Genomic DNA, 27,527 nt, shown 5'->3' with positions numbered 1-27,527 from the left:
TCTGCAGCACTTGATCCTTACATTTTGTATTAGAGTTGTTTAGATGTTATGTTCATAATGAGTGCATGATGGTGGTATATACATTTTACTTAGTTAACATTTCATCAAAAGTGAAGTATTTTCAGTGATATAACATATAGCATTTGTAAATATGAATGTGTTGACAATACTACATCCTGTTACATTTTTCAAAACAACTGTTTCACCATTCTTTAACTTTCTAATGAGAATTTTTCTGTGGTCACTGCATTAAAAAAAACTAGCCAAATATAGGATACATGTGTAGATCCCTTAGTCATAAAAGCAAACTTTATTCTAATAAAAATGTTGACCATTAAACATTATAAAGGAATCATTCTACGATATTGATGTGTAATAATGCCAGCCCCATTATAAGATGCTTTGCATTTTGTAAAAGGGGCATCTCTTAATTACCAATGTGCTGCCTGAAATTATATACATTCAACTATGCCGGTATGCAAGCAGCTGTTATGGTAGCTATTGGTGTCAGTGCTAATCTTCTCCAAAGGTGGCGCTGTATCTAATTTATGCCTGACTGGCCCTTTAACTCTGACGTTTCAGTTTTCCTCCACGTTGGCCGCACATGCGCAGAGTGCGTTTACCTGCTATCAGAGGCGAACTAGGAAGTCTGGCACTGTCTGGATGTCAGGCTAAACTGAAACAAAATACATCGTTGCAGGATAGTGGTCAACTGCTAGTCCGTTGTTAGATACTTTGGCGTGACAAGATGTTTAAAAAGCTCAAGCAGAGGATAAACGAGGAGCAGTCACCGCAGAGGAATGCGCTGTCACCACAGCAGGCCCAGGTTGGTTGTTGTGTTAGTGGGAGCTAACATGCTAGGCTAACATGTTTACATTGCTGAGGTGCTAGCTCAGGAATATATTATATATTACGTATTTGGTCTATGCCTCGAAACCAAATGTTGAGTAATATCTAATTGACATAACTCAATAAGCTGTTAACTTCTGTTCATTCATGTTCTCAGTTGAACCTTTTGCTTTATTCTAAATGTTAGCCCCACGCTAAATCCTTTAGCTGCCTGATTTAGCTGTCATCAATAGCTGCTAGTAAGGTGCGTTCAAGAACACTCGTAACTGGTTAATCTCGTTATCATGTACACACAAACGAGAGCAGCCTGCTAACTGAGAGCTTTGTTGTACTCTAAACATTATTCATGAAGAGACACTGAGACGTATGGGCGTGTCGGTGTTAGGTTGCTTGTATTGGCTGCAAACGGATGTCAGCTGTATTTGACACATACAAACCCGGGCAGCACCAACCACGAGGCTAGAGAAACTAGAATTAAACGCACTAAATGATGCCATGGTTAGAAACACTGCTACTAAGCTGTTTTCTTCTCGGTATTAATTGTTATTTCCTGTATACTTCATTGGTTAATCATAACCCTGCTAATCAGGTTGAACGTGTGACATTGTACTTTGTCAATGATTGCCATATATTGATTTAATCGTTTAGCTATTCCTGTTTATTATACATATATGTTTTAGCATCTTTGAAGGTCCATTGTAGGCTTAAACCCAGGTATCAGTGTTGTTTGCTAAACCTGAGTTGTAGCTGTATGATGATTGTAACTGGAATTTATGACCACTATTTTATAATTGTGTTCAAATGGCCTCATTAGCCTTATTACACAGTGCCTTTTATTGTTAACTTTGTTTTAATGGTTTAGGCTGCCTATCAATGCGATGTGGCCCTTATTCATAGCCTACATCAATGTGGATCAATGTTGTGTTCATGACAATTAGTGCCAGAAGCAAAATGGGTTCAAAGGTGAAGATTGACAAACAGTGCGGTATTATCATAGGAAAAGAAAGAATAGGCAAACAACAGTATTTTAATCTACCATTAAATTGTATGTCAGTTGTCAAAAGACTTGATTTCTCAAAACAATATCAGAATAAAAAAGGATAGACAGGTTCTGATTGTGTGTCATTTGGGCAGAGAGATATTGCTTTTGTAATACAAATACTGTTTGTTATATTTTGACAGACGGGCAGCGGAGAGCGGCGCAGCAGTCAAACCCCGCCGCTCCATCACGATGGCTCCCCCTCTCCCAGTGACAGAGAGGTGAGCATGGGGTCAACCTTTGATCTTTATATATGTTTAATCTTTTGAAGCTCAAACTGCAGCCTGCTAAAATGTTGTGTTCTCTCCCCAGCTTTTAGTCTTATTTTCAATACAGAGTAATGTTCCTGTCAGTCATGTGTTTGTTATGCTTTTCCTCCCCCCAATAACTAACCAGTCCCCTTTTTGATCGCTGTGCCAAGTGAAAGCAAATCGGTGACTTTCAGTTTTCAAAGTGTGTAGGCTTATAATTTTCACAATCCATCATCTACTCCGAAATTCAATAATCTCGAAGCTCTCTCGCAGGCTGATCATAATGTGTGCATATTATTGCGTAGATTTATTCCCTAAGCACATTTCCTAAATCATAGCTATTCAATTTTCTTCAGGCAACAGATTGTCACCACAAGTTCCTTTATGAAAACGCACAAGCTGTATTAACATTGTGATAACTGATGTTGTAGAGCATTCAGCACTATGATGTCATGACACACAGGTATGGTCTGTTACGTTTTCCCTCCGTTTATCTGTGTGTATAGTCACATGGGACAATGGAGTTGAAATGTAAATACAATTCTGGGTATTTTTTGTTTTCTTCTTTTAAAGGCATGTGGCAATTTCTTATAATGTTGTATTTCAAATTAAATATCAAACAATATAAAATAGATCATTTGATTGCATAACATCATTATTTCTTTCTTTAGTATACTGCCAAAAGTGTTGCTCACTTAGAGACATTGGGAAGAGCATTGTAATGGTGAAGGGTAGACCATATTTCAGCATGAGTATGAATAATTGATGTTTTCTCCCTCAGTGTTTTTCTTTCCCCGGCGATTTGTTGCAGTATTTTTCTCCTGGAGATATGGGCAAGTTTATGCAATACTTCTTTGATTCCTGAGACAGATCGGCAATTAGGTACCGACCTTGACTGTAAGACTTATGACTCAACATGGAGTTAATCCATTTAAACTGTAGACATGGCTGTTTACAGTCTTGGCTGTTTGATCTTCAGATTAAAAAAAAAGGGCTTCATTTCTCAGTCATTACACATTTTCTACATTTCAACACCGCAGACTCCGAACTGGAATAGTGACAGTGCCCCTTTCGGTCAGGTTTCCATACTCTTCAGTCCGTATCCTTTGGAGGCACAGTGCTGGTGTAACTCAGGCCCAACAAAGCTTACATTTAGCACCTTCAAATCATTGCAGCATCTTTTTTCACCTCGCACATCTTTAACACTTTGACATCTCTGGAAATGTATGTTACTCAACTATAAGAGGCAGATTTAGCCTATCATTTCCCAACATAAAAACTCATACAGAGCTGTCAAACTGTTATTCATTACATTAATGTTGATTGAGTGTTTCACTTTCCCACTTTTCTTATTTTTCTCTCTTCCCATGTAGTCTCTCACTCTCTCTTTATCCATCTCAGTCTCTCTCGCTGCCTAGGAGGTCTGGCTACACACTCCCTTCAACACTATTTCACACTCATGGTGTTGTTTTTCTCATTGCTCTCTGTGTTCCTCTCCTTTCCCCCACCTTTCGTCCCGTAACTGCACTGACGGGGTCAGCTGCTGGCCGGGATGATAGCAGAGCCCGCTTTTCTATCTGAGTATACTATCTTTGCTCTGGACCATTCAAAACGACCCAATACGGCCCAGGTAGCCAGTGTGGTGAGTGTGTCCTCACTTCATGCCTCTTCCTCCTCATCTTTCTCCTCCTCCTCCTCCTCCTCCTCCTCCTCCTCCTCCTCCTCCTCCTCCCTCCCGTCTCCGTGCCGTTTTGGGGGAAACGGTAGAAGACTGTGGCCCAAATAGGGACAGCTTGTTCCCTACTCTCTGCCTCCTGTTTCCTTTGGATTTAGCAACAAGAAGGCATCTCATATCTAGTCTAACCCTGCATCTAATGGGAGTTTTGGTTTCTATTGTGGTATAGAAGCTTGTGTGCTTTCCGCCATATGTTGGTTTATTGCCCTTCCTTTCAGTTCCTATTATCTGTTATAGAATTGAATATTGCCCGATTGTCCTCAGGTATCCTTAGTTGCTTGCCTTATACATGTAGACCCTCAGCACCCTGTTATGTTACCTGATGGTCTTTTTCCCTTCTCCCCCACAAGTCTGTTTATTTGGAGGATTGCCGTCACCCTTTTACAAGCTGCGGCAGGCTTTCAAGCTGAAATATTAAATTGCCGGTAGCTTATCCAAATAAACAAACAGATCGAAGACCTTTGTAGATGTGCTGGTGGAGCTCAAAAACTAGATGGTGTGAGTGTTTATTTGTGGAGGCAGTAAGAAAACTAGAAGAAAACAACATACATCATTTGTGTTGTAAAAGATATATGATATGCATACAGCAAAATCCTTTTGCTAACCCATTGTATGTCTATTTAAATCTATGTTTAAGTCTATGATATAATAGATGTAATGTGAACATATTTTGTTTGATGTAAGTAGATATTTGTGTCCTACTAATTTAACTAATCTGTGTAAAGAGAGTTTCATTTGCTTTCATCAGTTCCTGTAATGAACGTCTAGTTTACAGCTCATTCAAATGAGGTTAGTTGAAGTTGTTAATAAAGTGGAGCAGATAAGCGAGTATATGAAAAGCATTACACTTTCTCCAGTGTTTATTTAAAACATAACATTTATTTTCAGACCAGGAGGAACTTGTAATAGTGGAGCAGATACTTAACAACAGAAGGTTGTTTGTATTGTTATTATCCAGTTCATTTCATTTGAGCCTTAGATATTTATTATAAAATCAATGGACAGCTTGGTAAGGGCATACTGTTAAAGTGGGTAAATTCAACTCTTGTAAAGTTTTCCTTTTTGTGATACAACCTATTCTTCAGATAACACTAGGTTATTATAATGCGTAGCAGCTACAGTTGTAATTATCATCTCTTGTACTAATACCACAAATATCTCAAATCCATCACAACATTCTTGTCATGTTCCATCTACACGTCTCATTCAAAGGTGTCTGAAGAAAGCAACAGCAAAAGTCATCCCATCAAGCTATCTCACATAGTCACTTTCGGTTTTCACCAAAGAACATTTACATTTCATTCTCGAGGTAAAAACTAGTTTTGCCGGCCGTGTTTGTCCTTTGAGAAATTCAAGAAATCAAGGAGTCTCTTGGAAGGGATGTTTGTTTGGCTCTCGCAGTCGCAATTACTATTGTGAATGACAGGATTTTAGATTCTTAACCACATTTGTTGTCTGTTTGGACGTGCAGTACTGAAACACAGTAGAGGCACTAAACTCTGGGTTAGTGCAGACACGCATGGTGAAGCAGTAAGTATTGTTTGCTATGTAGAGTTTGTAAATGTGGTCCTTTACTCCTGCTCATTCACATAAACCTGTGAGAATATAATAAACTAAATCAAGTGAAGGCTCATTTCTCTGAACATTTTAAAGCGCAGTTTTCTACTGACACCCTCATTCAACAACTGAGACGTACTCATAGCAGTCTACTGTGATGTGTGCAAAGCAACAACAATGAACTAAACCTTATATTGTGCAGCCCTAACGCAGAAACAAAATTATGCAGAACGATACAAATTAACGTAATCCTTTTTAAACCTCAAAATCCCCCTCAACAATGGCGGCATATTAATCTAAAACAGATCCTGGAAGTGACTAACATCTCATTACAAACTTTCCCTCAAGAAACAGGACGGAAATGTGTTTCACAGTAATCAAGAGGAAGGAGTAGGAGAACACTTTCTTACTCGCTGCTTCTAACAAGACAACTAAACCAACCGAGCTGCTACATGTTGACTCTCCTGTAATACAGCTGCACATGGCTGCAAAGCATCTTAATTCAAATACCAGCTCTCCTTCTTGACTTTTAACTGTTTGTTTGTTCTGACCTCATGGCTGCTCTGTAGTCCAGTTTTAACCCTTTTTGTTTAATGTTCCGTAGAGATGCCTTCTTTTATGTATATAACCCCTCTGTTTTTTCCAAGTTGCATGAGGGTACCCATTGCCCCTGCATTGCTCACAGCAATACTAATATTGCTCCCTCCAGAGTAATCAGGGAGAGCCAAGCTGGGTTTGGATGACTAACTGGCCCAGGTCAAGTCCGCTGGCACAGTTTATCTTTTGCTCATAATATCTTTATCACTGCAGAGCATCCCTAAAGGACCAGCGAGATCTCCCAGAGGTAGCATCAACGGGGATGGAAGCGCTTCTCCTCAAGTACGTTTATTACCCAATATATCATTCTACCTGCTATGTGATCTCGATAATGTTACTCCTTGTTTAAAATGAGCTTTGTATGTAACTTCTTGATCTTTCCAACAGAGAGAGGAGATGCCGTCATTTGCCCAGAAGCTGCAGTTAAGAGTCCCCTCGATGGAGTCGTTGATTCGTGGTGGTGCCAGTCGGGCAGAAAACCTGTTCCGCTCTCCTTCCAAAGAGAGTCTGGTCCGAAGTTCGTCGCGCGAGTCCCTGACACCTTTGGGAGAAACCGACTCCCCGGGCGCCCCTTCGTATGACCCGCCCTCGGACATTGAGAGTGAGGCTGAGGAGCCACCAGGAAGTGCAGAGCCCCTTTCCAAAGAGCAGTTGTTCCACCGACTGCACCGAGTGGAGATGAGCCTCGGGAAGTACAGAGGGAAGTACTCCGAGGTGAGAGGCACACAGAGTACAGCTCCTTTTAAAGCTCACCTATTATGCTATATTTCAATTATATATATATCATCGGGCCATGTCTATACAAAACATGTCTCTGAAGTGTTTTGCTCAAAATACCAAACAGATCACCCATTGTAGCCATGCCTCATACTCCTCTATTTCAGCCCTGTTAGAGAAGTGCTGATTCTGGCTCCGTAGCTTTAAATGTAACCGAGCCGCTGCTGACCACGCCCCTTTGGGCTCCGCGGGCGTAACGTCACCAGGAGTTCAACGTAAAGCCAGCCCACATTTTAGTAATGTCGTCATGACGCAGCAGATCTGGATCAAGTCCGTTGTACCCCCGTTTTTAGAAATGTGGGTAAGGTTGAAAAGAGAGAGGGTTGTATTTCCGGACACTTTGTGAGTCTCCTTACACACCCGGGACACGTTTATGTATTAAAGACATCAAAAAGTGCATTTTGCATAATAGGTGACCTTTAAGATTTAAATGAGACGTTTGTAAGCCTGTTAAAGTGCATATGTAAATATATATTTGATGTATCCTCATCACGATTTCCCTCTCTTTCTCTCCTTTTTTTTTTACTTTCTACCACTTCTCAACCACACAGCTGGTTATTGCATACCGAACAGTGCAACGAGAAAAAGAGAAAACTCAGGTAATTTCTTTCAACTACCATGTTGGCTTATTTTTTTATTATATTTTTCGAAAGAGGTTTTCTCAGAGGAAGTGGACCATATGTAGCATCCTGAACTCATCATATGTTCTTTTCTGTTCTCCTCCCCCTCAGGTCATCCTCAGTCAGTGTCAAGATAAATCTCTCCGCAGGATAGGGGAGCTGCGGGAGGTACGGCCATATGTCATGAATGTTGTTGTCTCTCGAGGTCAGTATGTGTCTCTTTGTGATCAAATATTTACGCACGAGTGAACATATTGAATGATCTCTAGGAGCTTCAAATGGACCAGCAGGCCAAGAAACACCTACAGGAGGAGTTTGACGCTGCGCTGGAGGAGAAAGACCAGATGATCACTGTTCTCCAAACACAGGTGTGAGAACTTGCACAGATATGTTTTTCTCAAGACTGCAGCTTTCAGTATTAATTATTGTGGCTAAAATGATTCCCTTTAACTATATTCTACGATATACAGACATTTATGTGTTAATTATGTTTGTATTATATTAATATTTCGTTTTCAAAATATCAGGGTTAAGTCAATACATGTGTATCACTCAAAGTTGGGCAGATATTTATTCTTAACCTATACAATACATATGCATTTCCAAATGTTACTTTAATAAAAACCTATTTTGACTGATCCATTAGACCAACTCAAATATACAACATTAAATATCCACTGTTAACGTTACTGCAGTGATAAATTAAACATTTTGGAATGATTCATCTTAGCAGTACTTCTTGTGATTATATATTACATTAAACCTTTGAGACTGGATCAATGTTTCTTGTGCAGAACACAAACAAATAAATGAAGTATGCCTGAAATAATACAAAATGTTGGGCTTCAACCCAGTATTTCTGTAACTGTAGTTTTTGCTCTGTTTGTAACAGGTTTCTCTGTTGAAGAAACGATCAAAGGTGGTCTCTGTGCCACCTGGGGGTGACATGCCTCAATCTGAAGATGCAGACTCAATCTCTTCCACACAAAGTCCTCTGGAGGAGCAACGAGAAGGGCCTGAGGTCACTGAGGGTAAGCACATGTTTTCATGTATATTTGTAAATTGGTTGAGAGCAAAGCAAAACATGAACTTACTGGTTCCGTCATTTCTATGTAGCTGTTATTCTTTAACCGGTGCATTTTATTGTCTGAACAGGAGAGGGCAACAGTGATCCAACCAAACTTATGGAGGCTCTGCAGAAGAGAGTGACCCGGCAGGAGAACCTGCTGCAGAAGTGCAAAGAAGTGATGCGAACACACAAGGAGCGCAGCGTCACGCTGGGCACCGAGAACGAGACGCTGCAGGAGAGGCTGCAGGAGCTGGAGAAGACCAAGGTGCATAACCTGTGCTCAAGAGTGTCACTGTCGTCGTACTTTAATATCAGGACATTGAACTATACATTTGAGATAATATTCTCATTATAACTTTTATTTTCAAAGTAAAAAACAATTTTCTTAGGACAGCCACTCCCAAAAAATAGTTTTGGTAGTAAACTGTAATTATGAAGCAATTTGATTAAAACGAGGCTGGGCTTCACATGGCTGAACTGTGTGCTTCGAGAAATGAATGAATAGAGTCTTTACGCTCCACTGATATTGCGACTCAATTATCTCAGTGACGCAGTTGATATCTGCGGTTCTCAGAGTCCGAACATCTGAATTCTCCGGCACTGCTCCAGGGCGAGGGTTCATGTCAGCGTGACACGACTGAACCGTTGTTTTCATTGATTTCAAAACATTTAGCTTTCAGTCGGTATGCCCGGCTTGTTTTGCTTGTCCATGGCTGCTCTGATGTGTTGCAGCAGTTGATAACAAATGTTTGTCGCTACAAAGACAGTGATAATAGACAGCTCGTCCGCGATATGTGGGATCGACTTGCTTTCATTTTTGCCATAGCTTTTGTGTTGAATTTTCCGTCTGTTTGGGAATACGTGGGCCTTTTCCTGTGTCAGGAAAAGCAGAGGTTAACAGGCGTTTAGCCCTCTTAAGCAGCATGAAGGCATCCGGGAACTGCTGGGCTCATCCCTGCCTCACAAATATAAAACAAACCATCTGTCTATGATTCTAGATTTTCAGCTCAGAGGATTTTTGTATTTAATATATACAGTCTTGTTGACAGAGTATTGCATGCTGTATTAGCATGTTTTTGTATTTTTATAGACATTTTGAAGGTTGTTCAATTGTTCCTGTGGCACACATGGATCAAATAAAGACATCCCAGCATTTCCTGTTTAGTAACTCATGGTTACACAGCGGTGCCACAGACAGCTACTACAGGCCTGGGCTGTCATTTAGGTCGACTTGTTGGTTTAGCTGGGCTTGTGTTTTGCTTGTGTTTGAAGCATCATGGGTGGTGCAGCAAACATGTCATTTTGAAGTTATCTGACCAAAGCACAAACAGGATATGACTAAAGAAAATCTGAAAAGGCCCTGTTTAAAAGATTACATTTGTAATTTTGTGAACTGTTTTATGTTTTAGGAACTGCACAAAACAGAAAAGACTAAGTTGATCACTCAACTGCGGGATGCCAAGAACCATATTGAGCAGCTGGAGCAGGACAAGGTGAGTGAGAGGTTTTTTAAGCTTTAGTCACCTCTTGATTGACGGGCCTGAAGATTCGGACATGACATGTTTTTTTACTCTGTCACGGAGCAAGAAGTCAGACACCTTGAAGTCCCATCTTGTTTCTCTTAACCTTTGACCTCAGCTCTGCAGGATGGGCAGCAGCTCATGAGATCTCTGTGAGGAATGCTGAAACCACTTAAAGTCAAAAACCATTCCTGATACTTGAGAATGAGTTGGGGTGTAAAAGAGAGATAGTACTAATCAAATAACTGTCAGTCTCAACTCATTTGCTCAAACCATACATTTAAAAGTTTTTTCTTTCATGGGTCGCTGACTTTAGGGGATGGTTATAGCTGAGACAAAGCGGCAGATGCACGAGACCCTGGAAATGAAAGAAGAAGAGGTCGCACAGCTCCGCTCCAGGGTCCATCAGGCTACTGCCCAGAAAGAAGAATTACAGGAGCAGAAAGAGAAGGCAGAGAAATCAGGTAAGGAATCCACTCCTGTCAGTGTACATGTAAAGGTTTTCTGTGGATATGTTTATGATGTTTTTATTTTGTATTTTCTCAAAGCTTTTGAAGAACTGGGGCGGGCGCTGGGTGTAGCTCAGAAGGCGGAGGAGGCCCGTAAACAGCTGCAGGTTCAGCTGGAGGAGCAGGTGAAGGAGGTGGAGAGGGCCGGAGAGGAGGAGAGGAAGAGTCTGCAGCAGGAACTAACCCGAGTCAAACAGGAAGTCGTCACCATCATGAAGGTCAGGAAGTGACCTCTGCTGTATACTCATGCATTTTATTTTTTAATTGCAAAGGTCATTAGTATATTAATATTACTGGCATTACTCTTGAGTTGGATATTTTGGTTGTGTATGCCTGAATGTGACATGTTATTTTCACTTTATAGAAGCTAAGTAGTAACATTGACTCACCATTTCAAGTGTTTACATGAGAATGGAAAATGGGATAGCGAAATGTCTTTAAAAACACACAAATGCTTTATGATCATCAATATCTTTAGAAATCATCGGAGGAAACGGTGGCCAATTTGGAACAACTCCACAGGGAAGCTTTGGCTGCTAAAGAAGAAGAGATGAGTGCCAGAATCAACAAAGCCGTGGTATGTCTCAAAGATTTGAAGTCATTTAATTTCACAGCATAATCAAGTAAATGCAATTTAAAAACATGTGTTTTTAGGAGCATTGCAAAGAGGAGTTTGATCAGCTGGGCAGCGAGCGGGAGCAGCAGACCTCTCTGGCTCTGGAGGATGTGGAGCTGCAGAAGACGGCTCTGAGGAATGAAGCTGACAACAAGGTTAGAGAGATTCAGTCGGAGCTGGAAGCTGCAAGAACCGTGAGTAGTTTTTTATCAGTCAATTAGAAAAACAAGTTGTTCATTGGATAATATTGGACCTTTTAGTTAGGGATTCGTTGAGGCTCAAATCTTTGTTCATGGCCAAGTTAATGAATTCAGTGAAATGGCATTAATGTTATCTGCGTCATGTTTTTAGTTATTTGGCACAACACACACACACACACACACACACACACACACACACACACACACACACACACACTAGGGATGTGCATCTCCATCACTGAGGCCGATGCGATGCGCATCTCGATACGTTGCCACGATACGATACATTAACGATACCTTTGAAACACCAGGCGATGCGATACGATACGATTCACCCCTGTTGCGATACAGTTCGATACGATTTGATTCAACATTATGCGATTCGGGGCGATACGATGCGATTCAACACGATGCAAAAATAATGATACTTCAATATGGTACGACAGAGGATTTTTGTTTTATTCCTTATATGCAGCAAATCATACATTAACCAAAAAGTGCTTTACATATTTGGTACTGCACATCCCATCATGCCGTTTATTTTTTTACCTTTAAAAGCTCTCCAGAGTACAATTGTATAACACCTCACAGTTAAACAATGTAAGGATGCATTGCTCATGATTAACAATGTGCAAATAACAGCTACCATAGAGCAATGCCCATCTGCCAGCCTGATGTGCTTAACACTCAGAGGCTAACACACCAGTGAGCAGAAAGCATTGGTTTCTATCTGAACAATAAAGAAAACAAATAACCTTTCACAAACAGGTATTTCATAACTGCTTACAGTAAGGAAGACATTTAAATTATTATTGGCCGTCACAGGCTGCTGTAAGCTAAACACCTCTCTCTGACAGAACACCTCACTGAGTGATTTAACTCATATGTCTCACTTTCAGGTTTCTCTTTTCAGCCGCAGACCCCACGTCGCCTCTTTATGTGCGTCGCTAAGTTCCTCTTACTACTTGTGTACTTTAAAGCGGCTCGGCATCGTTAACAATTTGCGAGTGATTTTTCAAGTTGACCGTCTGTAGTAATAGTGCCGCGCACATATACCATCAGGACGTTACTGATGGGGTGCGGCTGCGGAGTGATACTGTGTGTATGCAAGTCAGCATCTAGGACGGATCTATGTATCATGGCTGTAGACCTGTTAAGTAATAAAGATACCTCATACAAAGGTCTACGGATACCTTATTACTCTCCATGACCTGCGGTCAACTATATAGCATAAATGACTATTACACCGTCTTTCTTGAACAATCCGAAGTGTTGCCAAACGTTTGATTTGTAGGTATTTTTCGCTGCGCTGTGTTTCTCTTTCTCATCAACTTCCGTGTGTGTTGATAACTGAGACTCTCGTTCTCCGTAGTGGCGAAGCAAATATCAAAGATCGTCTCTGCTGAACGTTGACAAGATAAGGGGATTTTATATGAATGAATCGTTTTTTTACCGATGCAAAGACGCTACGCAATCGATGCATCGCGAGTTCAACCCAAACTGTAGCCGATGTGCACTCTTTCAACCGGTGCACTCGCATCTTGAACGTTTATGCCGGTGCACCGATGCGAATCGGTGAATCTTAACATCTCTAACACACACACACACACACACACACACACACTCACATTCAATATTAATCAGACTTGAAAAACTCAAATGTACCAGGTAATGAATAATAATGAATGTTTTTACTTATAACTCGCATAACCCACAACTCATAATATTCATTTTATTATTGTTCAAGTTATTTCACATAAAAAGTGCTATTATAGTGTTCAAATGTATTCAGTTAATTCCCACTGTTATTCGTCTAATATCTTAATAAGTGAAAACTGTTTTTGACGACTGTAACTGCCGTGAGAATGATCCAACAGCCTACCTGTATGTGTTTACAGAGAGTGTTGGAGCTGGAGAGCTCTCTGGAGAAGATCCCAGAAGACGGCTCTAGTCTGTCTCAAGAACTTTCCAGTCAGATGGAGAAGCTGAAGGACAAACACAAAGGGCAAATCTCTGCATTAAAGGAGAAGCACCAGAAGCAGCTGGAGAAACACAAGGACACCCTAACCCAGCAGAGTAACGCTGCTCTTGAGGAACTCAAAGAAAAGCACAGAGTTGCATTGGAGTCCCTTCTGAAAGAGAAGGAGCTGCAGTTCCAAGCACACGTTGAAGACATGAACCAGAAGACTTTGGAGAAGCTGGATTCAAAGCAGGCCGAGCTGGAGGCAGCGACCGCTGAACTCTCTGAGGCTCTGAAGAGTAGACAGCTTCTGGAGGAGATGTTGGTGGCAGCCGAAGATGCTAACGGTTCCGCTCAACGGGAACATGAGAAGAAGTTTGAAAATCAAGTGAAAAAGCAAAATTCAGAGCTTGCAAAAATCCAGAAGGAGCACGAGAAGTCTCTTGGAGGAATTGAGAAAACTCTGAAACAGGAACTCAACGCGTCGAGGATCATTCTGACAGAGAAGGAAAAGGAAATGAAAGACCTCATCCTGAGAGAAAAAACACAACAAGAAGAATCTCAATCCACTGTACAAAACTTAAATGCCAAAGTTAAAGAATTGGAGGAGCTGAAGCAATGTTTATCACAAGCCCAGGTGGAGAGTGTGAGCCTCAAGGACTCTGATGCTCAGCTCAGTAAGATGTCAGAGGACCTTGATCAGTGTAAGAAGGATTTGACGGACTTGGAGCATCAGTTGGAAGTAGCAAAGAATGATAGTCAACAGAAAGAGAACTCACTTGAAGAACTAGAGCAGCAGTTCCAACAGACCAAAAAAGAGCTCTCGGAGCAGGAGAAATCATTTAGTGCGGAACTGGGCGCTAAGCTCGAGGAGCAAGCTCGCCTCAGGAAGCAGCTGGATGATGAGAAAGCTGCCCTCGAAAAGAAGATGCAAAACACTATCTCCGAGATGGAAGCTAAGCTCAAATCCCAGGAAACTAAAATGGAAAAGTTCAAAAACAAAGCCAAAGAGATGCATGAAAGCTACAAGAAAAAGATTCAGCAGCATGAAGAGACCATGAAGACGGAGCTTGCAAAGAAGGACAAGGAGCTTAAGCAGACAGAGCAACAAGTGCAGGAGAAGATTGTTGCGATGTCCCAGAAAAGTTCCCAAGGCCTCAGCAGTGCCATGTCGGAGCTGCAGGCCAACCACAAGGAAGAAGTGGAGAAGCTCCATGAGACCCACAAGCACGGCGTTGGAGAGCTGGAGCGTCGCCTGCAGGACAAGTTGGGACAGCAGGAGGAAGAGTTAACTGAGAAACACTCTCAAATGCTGCAGGAGAAGGCTCAGGAACTGGAGGAAATATCTCAGCGACTCAGCCGAGGCAAAGAAGAGAGCGAGCAAGCGTCACGTCAAATACAAGATCTAAAGGAGGAGCTGGCAATTCGACAAACCACCGTGCAGAAGCTTCAAGAAGAGCTCAACGAAGCAGCGGTTAAGCTTGAGGGCTTGTCTCAGGGTGAGGCGTTACTCAGAGAGCAAACGGAGACAGTGGAGAGGAACCTCAGCCAGGCTCTGAACGAGAGAAACTCCCTTCAGGACAAGCTCAGCGCCATGAAGGAGGAGAGCAAAGAGAAGTTAAAGGCCTTGTCGGGGAAGCTGAAGCAAGCAGAGAAGCAGCGTAAAGCACTGGAAGGCTCTAGGAGTAAGGAAAGCCAAGACATGCAGAGTCAATTTGAGGAAACTGCCACTCAACTACAAGCCAAGGAAGCAGAGTTCCAGCAGCAGTTAAGTGTGATCAGAAACCAAATGGAGCATCACTGTAAGGACATTCAGTCTAAAGTGGAGAGTGGCTCCAATGAACTGGGTCACAGAGTGGAGTGCCGTTTGAACGAGCTGAAGGACAGACTGCTGTGTAGTCAGAAAAACGTAGCCAATCTCAAAAACGTCATCCTCACTAAAGTAGATAGAATTTGCACTTTAGAGGAGACTCTCCGGCAGCATGCGGAGGAGAATCAGAACCTATGCATTTCATTAGAACAGATGACCGCTCAGGTAAACGCTCACACGGAGCACGTCAACGCCTTAACGCACGAGAACGAGGATCACTCGCAGTCCATCAGCGAGAAAGCTCTGAGAATCCAGGAGCTGAGTGAAGCCAACCGACTCATATCAGAAAGCATGAAAGCCAACGAGTCGCATATCAGTAACCTGGAAAGCATCGCCGGGGACTTGAAAAAGCAGCTGGCGAGTAGCAAAGAAGAGAAGGAGGAAGCCATAACTCAGCTGAACCAGCAGTATGAAGAGGAGAGGCAACAGGCCGCCGCACAAAGGCAGGACACCATCGAGAGATTAGAGCAGGAGAGAAAGTCTGCCTCAGAGCAGGCGGATGCACTCAGGAACAGCTTGTCTGAGCACGAGACCAAGTTCACCCAGAATGACATCACTATCACATCTCTGCAGACCAGGCTCGATGAGCTGGAGCGGGAAATCGCCGAAAAGAACCAAGCCCTGGAAAAGCTGACGGCAAGTATCGACAATCAGTCCATCAGCAAGTCTGAGATGGACCAGGTGCTGAGTGAGAAGGAGCAGACGCTCAGCGGACTCTCGTCGGAGCTGGAGAGCTGCATCCGTCAGCTGGGCGAGCTTCAGCAGCAGTTAGCCTTAAAGACGAGAGAGTGCGAACAACTCACAGCCGACCTCCGACAGAAACACAGCCTCAGGGAGAAAGAGAAGAGAGAGCTGGTGGAGCAGCTGCAGCACAGCCAGATGCAGTGCACTCAGAATGGGAATCTGGAGCAGGAGGCCGTGGAGAAACTCCGCTCCCTCCAGGAGGACAACCAAAAGTGCAAACTGGCGCTCGACGCTCAAAGGGAGGAGTTTGAAAAGGTGAAGGAGGAGATTATCAAGAGCAAAGAGGTGAGTGTGAAGGCAGCTGAGGAGAAGCTGACCGCGGAGAGCGCTCGGAAGGTCTCTGAGCTGAAGAAGAAAGCCGAGCAGAAAATCAGCCAGATTAAGAAACAGCTAACGTCTCAGCTGGAGGAGAAGGAGCAGGTGATGAAGGTTCTTCAGAGTAGCCTGGAGGAAATCAAGAGCAGCGACGCCACCGGCAAACGAGACACAGAGACGTTGGAACAGAAGACGAAGACTCTGGAGGAAGCTCTCGTCAAGCTTAAGGAAGAGCAGGAGAAAGAACTCAAAGTGATTCTGAGTAATGAGAGGCTGGAGAAAGAAAAGTCTTTAGAGGAATTGAACATTTTGTATGAAGAGAAGCTGTCCTCACTCCAGAGGGACGCAGCGCAGCAAGGCGAACTCAAAGACACTGAAACGGCGCTACAGGAAGTGGAGGCCAAGCTGAAGGAAGCAGAGGAGCACAGCGGAAACCTTTTAGCGGAAGTCGATCGCCTGAAAGAAGAAATAAGTCAGAAAGATTCCCAGCTTGATGAACATCAGGCAACGATTAAGCAGATCCAAAACCCATCAGGACCTGAGGTGAAGGTGGAGTGCAGCAGCCTGCAGCAAAGCAGCAGCGTGATGCACGCAGAGACAGAAGACTGCTCTGCAGCGCAGGACACTGAGGCTCTGGACTCGCTCAAGAACAATCTGAAAAAGGTGAAGAATGAGAAAGAGCAAATCCACAAGGACTTGGTCAGCCTGCAGAAAGACATCCGCATTCTGAGGAAGGAGCATGAGAAGGACCTGGAGTGCATGAAGAAAGAGCTGTTGGAAGAGAATGAGAACAAGTTGAAGTGAGTACACGATGTTACATTGATAATGACAACTTAGGGGAAAAACATCAAATAAAATAACCTCAATAATCATTTCATACATTTCCTTTGCTCTCTATTCTGATAGGCTGGAGTTGGAAGATGTGGAGATGAAGCAAAATTCTGCCATCAAGCAGCTGATGCGGGAGTTCAACACGCAGATGTCTTTGAAAGAGAGGGAGCTTACTGCAGGAGTGAAGGAGGCCATCGGTGAGGCGGGAGAAGATGCATCATGAAATCAAACGCTGTGATGCTAAACATGCAGAATCTCCATTCTTCTCTATTGTAGTGGAATCATTTCAATATGCAGTCTAATTATTGTTGAAGGCAGCCATGATTGACTTTCATGTCCAACAGTAGGGGGTGATAACTAAATGGAAACAGGATGCACTTTCTTAAAGGGGCCCTACTATGCCAGCTTTGAGGTTTCAGTATTGTATTGTGTGTCTCTACTGTGACACGTTAACATGCTCTAATGTTCAAAAAGCTCTTTTCCTCATCCTGCCTGTGCTGCAGCACCTCTTTCCACCCTCTGTCTAAAACCAGAGCCCAGTCACTCTAATTGGTTAGCTGACCAGCTCTTATGTGATTGGTCACCTACTTAGAGATGTCCCACCCCTTAGCCTATCGAGTACAATGTGTTTGAGCGCTAGGCAATAGAAGCTAGTGTTACTTAGTGATGTCATTACGTTGCAGAAGTAAACAAAGGAGTCCAATGGAGGCGTTAAAGTCAGCGGGTTGGAGGGGGGGGGGGAGAACTCCCTCTGGCTTTAACTTTGGTATTTTAGGCTTTGCAGACCATGTACATGCACACATACCTATATAACACACTGCGGTAAAGGGAAAGCCCCAAAAAGCACAATAGGGCCTCTTTCATCTCGACACCGGCTGAGCTAAATGAATGGATCCTTACTTTTGGAAACAGTGCTGAAGTGCCATGTTCCCTCGTTTCCTCTTCGGTTAAAGTGTGTCACATTCCACGTGGGATGTGACGGAGCGGTTTGGAATATGAACTGGATTTTTTTTTTTTTGAGGTGCTAACTCTGGCTTCTCTCCCTTCCCTTGACACAGAGAAGGCCCAGACTGTGGAGGCGGAGCTCCTCAGCAGCCACAGTGAGGAGGCCAGCCAGCTGAGGAAGGTGATCGCCCAGAAGGAGGATGATTTGCACAGAACTGTTAAGAAATATGAAGAGGTTTTACAGGTACTTTGAAAGGATGAAGCCCAAAAGTGTTTTTATACTCAAACAAGACCACATTTAATAAAGTAAGTTCACCATGGAAAGGAAATGAACCCCACCCACCATTTGGAAGCTATCAGTCGGGCAGTTGGCAGGCTCCTCCGCTCTTAGTCTAAAGCAGAGGTTCCTGTCCTTTTTTGTAAGATCTGCCCCAAAGCACTGGATGAACTCAAAGACCCCTTTATGGAGACACCAGCCATCAGGTTACAAATGTCTCTTTTTCAATAGGTTTTAAAATATAATTTCATCATTAATAATATGCAAAAAAATTGTATTGTAATATACAACTTAGTCACAGAAGTTTGTTTTTTCAGATTTTATTCTTTGCTTTAAACCAACTTCTTCATCTAGTATAATGTACTTTTACATAATGTAACAATCATAATTCATTAATATTCGTTTAGTCTTTAAGCTCCTCATAGATGTAACTGTCTTTCTGAACTTTTATTTGGTAGCTCCTTAAAATAACTTATCTTTGAGCTTTTACTAATTAATCTACTGTTTAAACGTTTCTGCTTACTTGCTAATCTGTTTTCAAAGATTTGAATAGAAAACACTGTTTGGTTGTTATAGCCAACTTTAGATGCAGATACATGTGTTTTATCAAATGTTTCTACTGCTTTGCAATCTGGGTTCATATCGTCTGGCAGTCCCCTCCCTTGGGGGAGCTACTAAACTTGACTTAATCATCAATGAGTCGCTGCTATATGATATATATATGGATACCGGTCAGCATCTGGTATTAAACTGTCTCCAAACATAATTAAGGTAGGAGGTCTGAAAGAAGTCAGCGAGTGATTTCCCCGACATTCTTGAGTTGTGATGCGGAGATGAAAGACAGGAAATGACTCGGCGGTTTTTCTTTCTTTCTTCTCGGTCAGAGTCGAGAGGATGAGATGGGCGAGCGAGTGTGGCAGGTTCAGAAAGAACTGGAGGAGCTGCAAGCAAAGGGCCCTGACACTGCTGAGGTACAAACACACTGAACACATCCTCAAGGTCGAACATCTGCCATCGCTGTCACAACTCCTTGATGTATTGGGAGCATTTTCATTTACACAGATGTAGAAAATCATACCTGCTGCCATTATATATGAGGCTGGAGGTTTAGATTAATTCTATATAGCGATGCTGTTGAAATCATCAGCCATTGTGAAGTCACTTCATAATGGCTGCATGAAATAACAATTGCTGTATGAAACCACTTCATTTCAGCCGTGCCTCCTCTGGGAAAAGGCTGTCTGGACGCATTACTACTTTTTGAATGACAACCTAATCCAGACACAGACAAGGCCCTTTCTGATATCTTATTATTTGAAAGTTCACATCCAGGTTAACCTTCTCGCCAGTTCTCGGCTATCTTTTCCTCCTTCTAGCTTTAGAATTGAAGGATTCCGCCTCATAGCTCAGGGATGATTTCTCAATCACTTTGCTCTGATCAGTCCCTGGCTCCGGTTGTGTGGCTGCTCTCCAAAGTGTGCCGGATGCTGTGAAGCTCGTTTGAATCACTCAGGAATGTTCCCCTCGGAAAACCGAGAGAGATTGTGAGGCAGCAGCCAACCTCGATCCCTGTTCTCAATTATCATCACACGGGGTGATTCTTGGCCTTAGGTTGATACTACAGCAATACTCACGGGCTCTGTGTGTGTGCTGGGAAGAGGCCAGAAAGTACTGCATTGAGAGACGCTTCACCCAGGTGTTGAGGTGCCATGAGACCCCTGCGCTGATTCTCCTACCTTTACACCGTGTCCACATACACACAAAAAGGAAGAGTTATGCTGCTCTCTCTGCGGCATGGTTCCCTAGTGAGGCAATAACTTTATGGGAGGATAGTATGAGTTCATGCTCAGGGAGGCCTTTCCTCACTACGGGCCTCACAAACCATTCTTCATTCAGACAGAGGGTCAGTGGGTCTCTACGTAGAGGCAGCAGAGGTCAGGGTGTCTGCGGGGTCTTAAAAAGTATTAAAAGTTGATAAATCAATTTAGCGGAAATTAAGGCTATTAAAAAGTATTAAACGGCATTTCCCAAGGTATTACATTTTGTAGCTTGTTTTCAATAAGTCTATAAATTGTCCAAAGAGGTTGTATTCTACAGTCTGCCTGAATGTAATCATTGCGTAGGTGTGGAGTGTGATTCTGTGGAGTTTATTTATGGCATCCCGTTGGATTTGACGTCATCAGGACAGGACATCGCAGGCTCACTGCTTGATAGCGCACGAAGGTTCGTTTACGCCGGTTGTTAAACAACATCGTTATGGGGGAATGCAACTTTGCGTCCAAATGGTTGGAAGATAAGGAGGAAGGACAATCAATACTGTATATAGTACATGTGAGGTGAAGTGTCGCCAATGTAACCGGTTAAAACTCTTAAGTGGCGATGAGGTCTTAAAATGTATGGAAAGGGTCTTAAAAGGTATTACATGTGACTTCAGGATTCCTGCATATACCCTGGAAGTACAAGTCCAGTGCAGACTGTCAGTGCAGATCTAATGGGGCTCCAGCAGTTCTTTATTATATTCTGCATTCAAAAGGCAAAGTATGAATTGTTCAAAAAAATGTGAATCCCAGAAAACCAAATGTGTTTTCGTCCATCTCTCAGGGTTTCTGACTTATTTGACCTGTAGCCTATGTGACTCTTTAGAAAACATTGCTCAAACAGGACAACAATTACTATTTATTCTTAAACTATTTTCAGGTGTGTTATTACAGATGCCGTGCACCCACAAGTATTGTGTGTTGAGGTTGAGTCAAAAATAGAGTACAGTACCCGTGTTTATTGTAATGAAGGAACCTGTGTGGCTCATAGGTTTGTTCTTAAAGTAAATAGACAATAACGGACCACAGAGGAATAATATTTATATTGGATCAACGTGCGATCAACGTATTTGGTCTCTTAACAGTAGAACAAATATAGAATAGCAGAATTCTTGTTCTTTCAAGGTGAACTTGAACATATAGATCTTAATTTTGTTAAAGTTACTCATATCCTTTTCATTAATTTGTAACAAGTTTCTTCCATTTTTTCTTCTTTGATTGGGCACAGATGAGCGCTGAAGAACTACAGGTATGTTTGCTGTCTCCAGTATCAATGGTTTGAGGAACACATTTAAATGTAAACATTTAGGATTGATGGACACATACTGCATTGAATGACTAGTTTCACCCAAACCTTCCCGTTCTCACCAACATGAATGTTTCTCCTTCTCTACCCCAGGCTCAGCTAGCCGAGAAGACGACTCTGCTGAGCGAGGCTCGGCTGAAGGAGCAGGGCTTCGTTGAGAGGGTAAGTGTCCGTCTTGGTGCTCTTCGCGGGGACAAGGGAACACCAAATCCCATGCAGAGCATTCCCAGGATTCTGTGGCCTCCAGCAATGGAGCTACTGCTCTCCTGCTGCATAAACTTAACAACAAAGCACATCTGTTTACATTTGGTTTAACCCTATAAACAATCACAGCAACGCCTCCCACAGTCTTTCTCACACACATCATCATTCTGACAAACATCGCCATGGGGATGATCAACAAAATGTTAAGCATATGTCCCACGCAACAATTAGGCTAATGCATAGAATTAACCCACTGGGGTCACAGCTATTTTCTTTCATTATTCATCTGTGCATGCGTGTGTTTTCTCCACGGTAGATCCACTCGCTCGAGGACAAGATAAAATGTTTCCCCCGAACCACTGTTGTAACTCATCTGGGGAGCACATACAAAGGTAATGTTAACACCATGAAGCACTTTGTTCTGCTGCTGGAGCAAACGTTCTTTTAGAAGCCATGCAAAATGCTTAAACACAATGCAGTATGATGGGGAAAAGACATACACTGCATGCTCCTGCAGTGTAAGAATAACTCGTGTTTTGATTGTAACAGATTTTAAACATATAGAGTGAAGGAAATAATTATTTGATCCCTTGCAGATTTAGAAAGTTTGCCCACTTACAAAGAAATAACTTATTCTTATTTGCCACATTAAATGCAAATCAATTTTTATCTTTTACGTAACGTCAATTTCAGTTTTTTCTTTTTGATATTCTTACTCTCACTGTTAAAATAAACATACCATTAAAGTGATTGACTGTTCAAATCTTTGTAAGTGGGTAAACTTACAAAATCGGCAAGGGATGAAATAATGATTTCCTTCACTGTAACATATGATACGTATTTTGTGTCGACATAGGAATGTTATATTTGTTGTCCCCACTGTTCTGTACTTAGTTGTTGGTTTGACACACTACCAGTAGTTTTCCAGCCTGCTCTTGATGAATTACAAATGTGACAAGAGAGGCAGATCTTAAAAAGTCTATCCTTCTGAGGACATGCTGCCAGCTAAGCGTGATTTCAGGCTTACCGGTTAACACGAGAGCTGCGGTTATAATTAGGGTTTGGTTAAGGTTAGAGTAAGGGTTAGGGCTAGACACATAAGCACTGTGGTCGAGGTTGGGGTAAACCTCTGGGTAAATCATAAACCTAAGGTGGTGTGAGAGAGAGAGAATCCGATCCTCGTCTCAGAGCTTCCCTGCTGTGTCATAAAGAGAATCTGCTGTCAGACGGGGGGCCGGTGAAGAAGCCTTCTTTGGATTTAATGGGTTTTCCACATTCTGGTGTTAGGGTTTCCCACACAGGTCCCTGCCCCACACAGACTTCTAAACACCTCTACTTCTAATACACGTTTATATCCAACCTAATAGCTATTCTGTTCTGAATTACCTTTGGATTACAGTCATTATGAATCTGTTAAGCCTTAAATTACACAGGTTTCAGGTAAGAGGGCTGATCAGAGGGCTGTTTATGTTTGTTTTGATGTGGGATAAGACAGTAGGATCCGCTGGGTCAACATGGGGTCAGGAGGAATGAGGCTAAGGGATTTATTGGTGACCCATTAGCTCACCCAAGAGATCAAAGAGTTATGTGCTCTTCTCAATCACCTTTTTCCTGTCCTCTAATCAAACTGTCTCTCTTGGCGCACGCAGAGACATTTATATTGTCTGAATGATCTTCCAGATTACAAAAAGAGTGGGTGGGTGTTCTTTGGTAGAGGCTAACTAAGTGTTACCAGCCCTAACCATACTGTAACAGTTTCCCATTCAGAGTGTTTTAAAGGGATATTAACCTTATAGCTTTGGGCGTGGGAGTTCATGCTTTTACACAGCTGGTAATATCATGCTGAGTCTCGCAATTTTTTTCCAGTGCTTTTAAAAGAACCTGTACCTTTGCATAATAATATTTGTATCTTGTTGCTTACCCAAACATAATGCTTTGAGTTGTCAGGGGTTTTCTTTGTGTCAAAACTCAGCTGTGAGTGTTTGACATTGAGTATAGGATTGTATGCTAGTCTTAAAAAACAAGAAATCCACTTTACTCGAGCAGAAATTCTCTTAAGATATATTATTTCTTTTTACAGAGTGACAACATGTTAGCTTAACACATTGTCACCTGAAAGCAGGGCTCGAGCTTAAGGACGTCCCGTCGTCCCGGGGCCAAAGAAAATAGTGTAGGGGAGGATAAAAAATTATTTTGGGACGAATTTGGGACGAGAGTTAAAATAAAAATACCCTGCTAACTCTACTACAAACGGCGATGAAAATGAAATCGACTGCACGTTGTGTGTAGCACACAATTATTAAACCTCCTTGTCAACATAAACACACAAAACATTTAGCAACCTGCGAAATACACACACACACACACACACACACACACACACACACACACACACACACACACACACACACACACACACACACACACACACACACACACACACACACACACACACACACACACACACACACACACACACACACACACACAGTACGTAAGCTGTGCCCATGGCTGTCAGCCAGCCGCACAGCTGGCTGTGCCCGCAAATTCCTGGCCCGCAAATTTGCGGGTCTATCTACAGTAGGCTATGTACTGAGTGTGTGTATTTCGCGGGTTGAGTGATGTAAAATGACAATGGTATCCCGTGGAGGAATTCTGAAATGTTTTACCGTTACATCACAAAAACGCACAGCAGATCCAGACCCTGGAGCGCCGGCCTCTTTATTTACTTACTCCTCTTCATCCCCTATGGGTAATAAGGCTGAGATGAGAACCCTCCATCGTATTTAGTCCTTAGCAATATGCTGCGCCTCTCCCCATGTATGGATGGGTACCGAGCCCCGGTATTAAACGGGCTCCGCCCGGGCCGGAATTATTAAAGACTGTGGTAACGTTAAGCTCCGACGTTATCTGACTTTTTATCGGTAGCCTACTGGAGACATTTAAAAAATATATGTCATATGTAGTATTGCTACATAAACATTATATCGCAGTTTTAGTTTATCAAACTTCGTTTCTAATATGCAATAAGACTACAACATGCGTCTATGATGTATTTTCGAGCTTTCCAATCCAGACGAGATCTCTCTCTCCCGCCTGTGTGCGAGGGGGCGGGGCAGTTTGTAAAGGTCTCCTGACTGTGTTACAGACTGTCCTCCTGGTCAGTGGTTACTCTGGGTTCTGTCTTCAGGACAGAGTGTTGGATTTTTTTGTTTATTGGATGGAACTTGATTTGATTCAATATTAGAGTAAATTTCTCGTTTGTGTGTTTGTTTAAATATATTTGGCCTTTTTCATGTGATTGACCCATTAACTCAAATAAAAAGGTTGATGAATTATCATCTAATGATTTATATGATGTTTTATTTATGTTAAAGGTCACTTTGAATGATTTTAACTAATGATAATGTAGAAAAACTAATATTTTAAATTCGGGACGGTCCACATTAATTTCTGGACGGCTTAGATTGTATTTCGGGACGGTTCCGGGAGGATGGTGAAAAAAGTTAGTCGAGAGCCCTGCCTGAAAGTAATATGACCCGAGAGGCTTTGAGATAGGGAAGTGAAATATCATTTGAATATGACAGTTACTTATTTAAGTGCATTCTAGTGCCTGTCAGGTTTCAAATCATTTAATGGCTTTTTTTCTTTTCTTCACAGAACCTGTATATAACAGCGGCGAGCCTACTGAGATGGAGTACCTGAGGAAGGTGTTGTTTGAATACATGATGGGACGGGAAACAAAGGTACGCTTTTTACTTCCTTACATTATTATATTAAAAAAAAACATCAATTAATTGTTCTATTTTTCTTATTTGCATCAATCCCAAACTATTTAAATCATAATTGAAGTGTTTTTCTCACGTTGCAAGTTTTTACCTCGTACCTTAAAATGTGATTTGCTTTGAGTTTTAAATTGCAAAGATGACCCTAATCAGTAAAATAATAACTTATAACATTAAAAACAAGATTGTAAGCGTTAAACCCAATGACCTCTATCCAAAAAAACTAACACCTGAGACCATTTAGGGAGCCGTATAAAAGTCATGTTGTGTCCAGTCTTTTTGTGTCAAATGAACAATATAATCCTAATTAACAGTGCAGTTGACATGGCCCTAAAGTCAGCGGGGTTTTCCCTGCTCCTCAGCAAACATTCAGTCTTTATGGCAACATGGCTGGCCTCCGCAGTGTGGAGGATGTCCCCCAGGCTTCCTGCTAGCACACACATCATGCCTGACGCCGATTTGCCATTTAGAGACATGCTGGCCTTGTTTAGCGTTGGTTGAGCGGTTAGGTTTCCTCCAACAGCCCTGTTTCTGATTATCCCTTGTGTTTATGGGGTAATGCATGCACCCTGGCAGATGGGCCTGGAGTTGATTTTTGTTGGGATTTAATTGTCAAAGAACAAGCTTGATTTGTTTGGATCTTGTTGTCAAGCGCGGGGGGTAAGTGTGTCTGGTGTTTGTAAAAAGGGATATTGAAAATTGCACGAACAACACATCATGGGAAACTTTAAAAAAAAAAAAAAAAAGGTTATTTTATATTTGCTTCTTATCCACAGACGATGGCCAAAGTGATTACATCCATGCTCAAGTTTCCTCCAGACCAAGCGCAAAAGGTTTTGGAAAAAGAAGACACTAAAGCGATGGTGAGCACATTTGCCTGCTTTCATAAGACTAAAGTCCCCTTGCAGTTAAAAACATATGACATACAATTCCTTTTGATGATTGCACAGTTCATTGATAACATATCTGTCTCTCCACAGCCTTGGTTAGGATTAAACGTCTGAATCAATAAGGGTATTAATGGATTCATATCTGCTGCTGCTGCTGCTGCATGGAAGGACTGACATGGACTTGATGGAGCACTTCTCTCTGCATTTCTTGTCATTATGTGTGTGTATTTTGTGTGTTTGAGCACACTGGGGCATAAGTGTGGTGTGTGTGTGTTGCAGTACGTGTGAATATATCTAAAAGGTACGAGGGAATAAGAGAATATGCCCGAAACACAAATCTTTCACTATTCTAATTTTACTATGATATTAAGTCTGTTAATTTATATGTTTTTAGATGAAGTAAAATTGATTCCTTTTTATTTTAGAATGTGTTTATACAGATTGGCTTGTGCAATAAATGATATCATTATCTTGTATTTGATACTGACAGGTCAGTTGATTTATAGGTTTCTGTGTTGTGCTGTTGTCTGATCAACTTCCTCTGTAAAAGTGTAATCGACCCTTTTAACTGTGCACTCGCTCCACATTAAGATATATCTGGACCTTGTTTGTTTAACACAGCTTTTCTATGCTTTATATTTTGTCACTACACTGACATAAAGACACAAAATCACAAAAACTGTAAATTGTTCTATGATAATTAAGACTGTAATATATATATATATTGGGCACTATATGATGAATTGCTATACATTTTCCGACTAACAAATTAAATCCTATTTACAGAACATCTTTTGTCACTCCTTTTATCTTAATTCTCGTACAGTATCTTCTGTGTTAAATCCAATAGTTTATCTCAATACCCGGTTTGATGGAGTGAGACAACATCCTTTTGAAATAGACACATGTGGAATGCAGACATCACAACACATCTGGGTTTTAGAGATCGTGTATATAATGGGTCACACACTTCAGTAAAGGTGACCTTTGTTTGACCTTTATTTCTCTCCTCCACAGCAGAAATGCAGAGTTCCATATAGAGGACACGCATACATGTATTAGACCATGGAAACCTTTATTTAATATGAATGACAATACACTTTATTTATCAAGTGTGTTGACAGATAAGGACTTGAAACTCAGACATGGGCAACTGACTATCCTTACATATACCAATGAAAGCCTTGAAAGGTTAAGTATATGCTTTTGCACAATGTGGTTTCATCCCTAAGGCTCAGGACCCC

At 41.9% G+C, this 27,527-nt stretch overlaps 1 protein-coding gene across 2 annotated transcripts; it reads left to right on the top strand.

The window, feature by feature from the left end:
• Positions 1-599: 599 nt before the first annotated feature.
• Positions 600-27,071, top strand: golga4 (golgin A4). Of its 2 annotated transcripts, XM_079689009.1 has the most exons (25): positions 600-826; positions 2,032-2,109; positions 3,680-3,781; positions 6,242-6,310; positions 6,416-6,742; positions 7,357-7,404; positions 7,537-7,593; positions 7,695-7,793; positions 8,318-8,456; positions 8,581-8,759; positions 9,904-9,987; positions 10,331-10,478; positions 10,563-10,741; positions 11,002-11,100; positions 11,178-11,333; positions 13,238-17,028; positions 17,135-17,256; positions 18,118-18,248; positions 19,166-19,252; positions 21,327-21,347; positions 21,498-21,566; positions 21,925-22,000; positions 25,269-25,354; positions 26,170-26,256; positions 26,374-27,071. In XM_079689009.1, exons 1-25 carry the CDS (start codon positions 749-751, stop codon positions 26,395-26,397), a joined length of 6,336 nt encoding a protein of 2,111 aa, XP_079545135.1. In that variant the 5' UTR covers positions 600-748; the 3' UTR covers positions 26,398-27,071. The 2 variants fall into 2 exon arrangements, with proteins under 2 accessions (XP_079545135.1, XP_079545136.1); XM_079689010.1 differs by lacking the exon at positions 3,680-3,781.
• Positions 27,072-27,527: the final 456 nt, after the last annotated feature.

This window comes from Notothenia rossii (assembly GCF_949606895.1).
Source record: "Notothenia rossii genome assembly, chromosome: 6".
NCBI lineage: Eukaryota > Metazoa > Chordata > Actinopteri > Perciformes > Nototheniidae > Notothenia > Notothenia rossii.
Note: the sequence above shows the minus strand (reverse complement) of the source record. Positions and strands in the feature narration are given on the sequence as shown.

Coding starts and splice junctions, on each gene's coding strand:
- golga4 (XM_079689009.1), top strand. CDS start 749: ATGTTTAAAAAGCTCAAGCAGAGGATAAACGAGGAGCAGTCACCGCAG. Junction 827..2,031: donor TGTCACCACAGCAGGCCCAG/GTTGGTTGTTGT, acceptor ATATTTTGACAG/ACGGGCAGCGGAGAGCGGCG. Junction 3,782..6,241: donor CGGCCCAGGTAGCCAGTGTG/GTGAGTGTGTCC, acceptor TTATCACTGCAG/AGCATCCCTAAAGGACCAGC.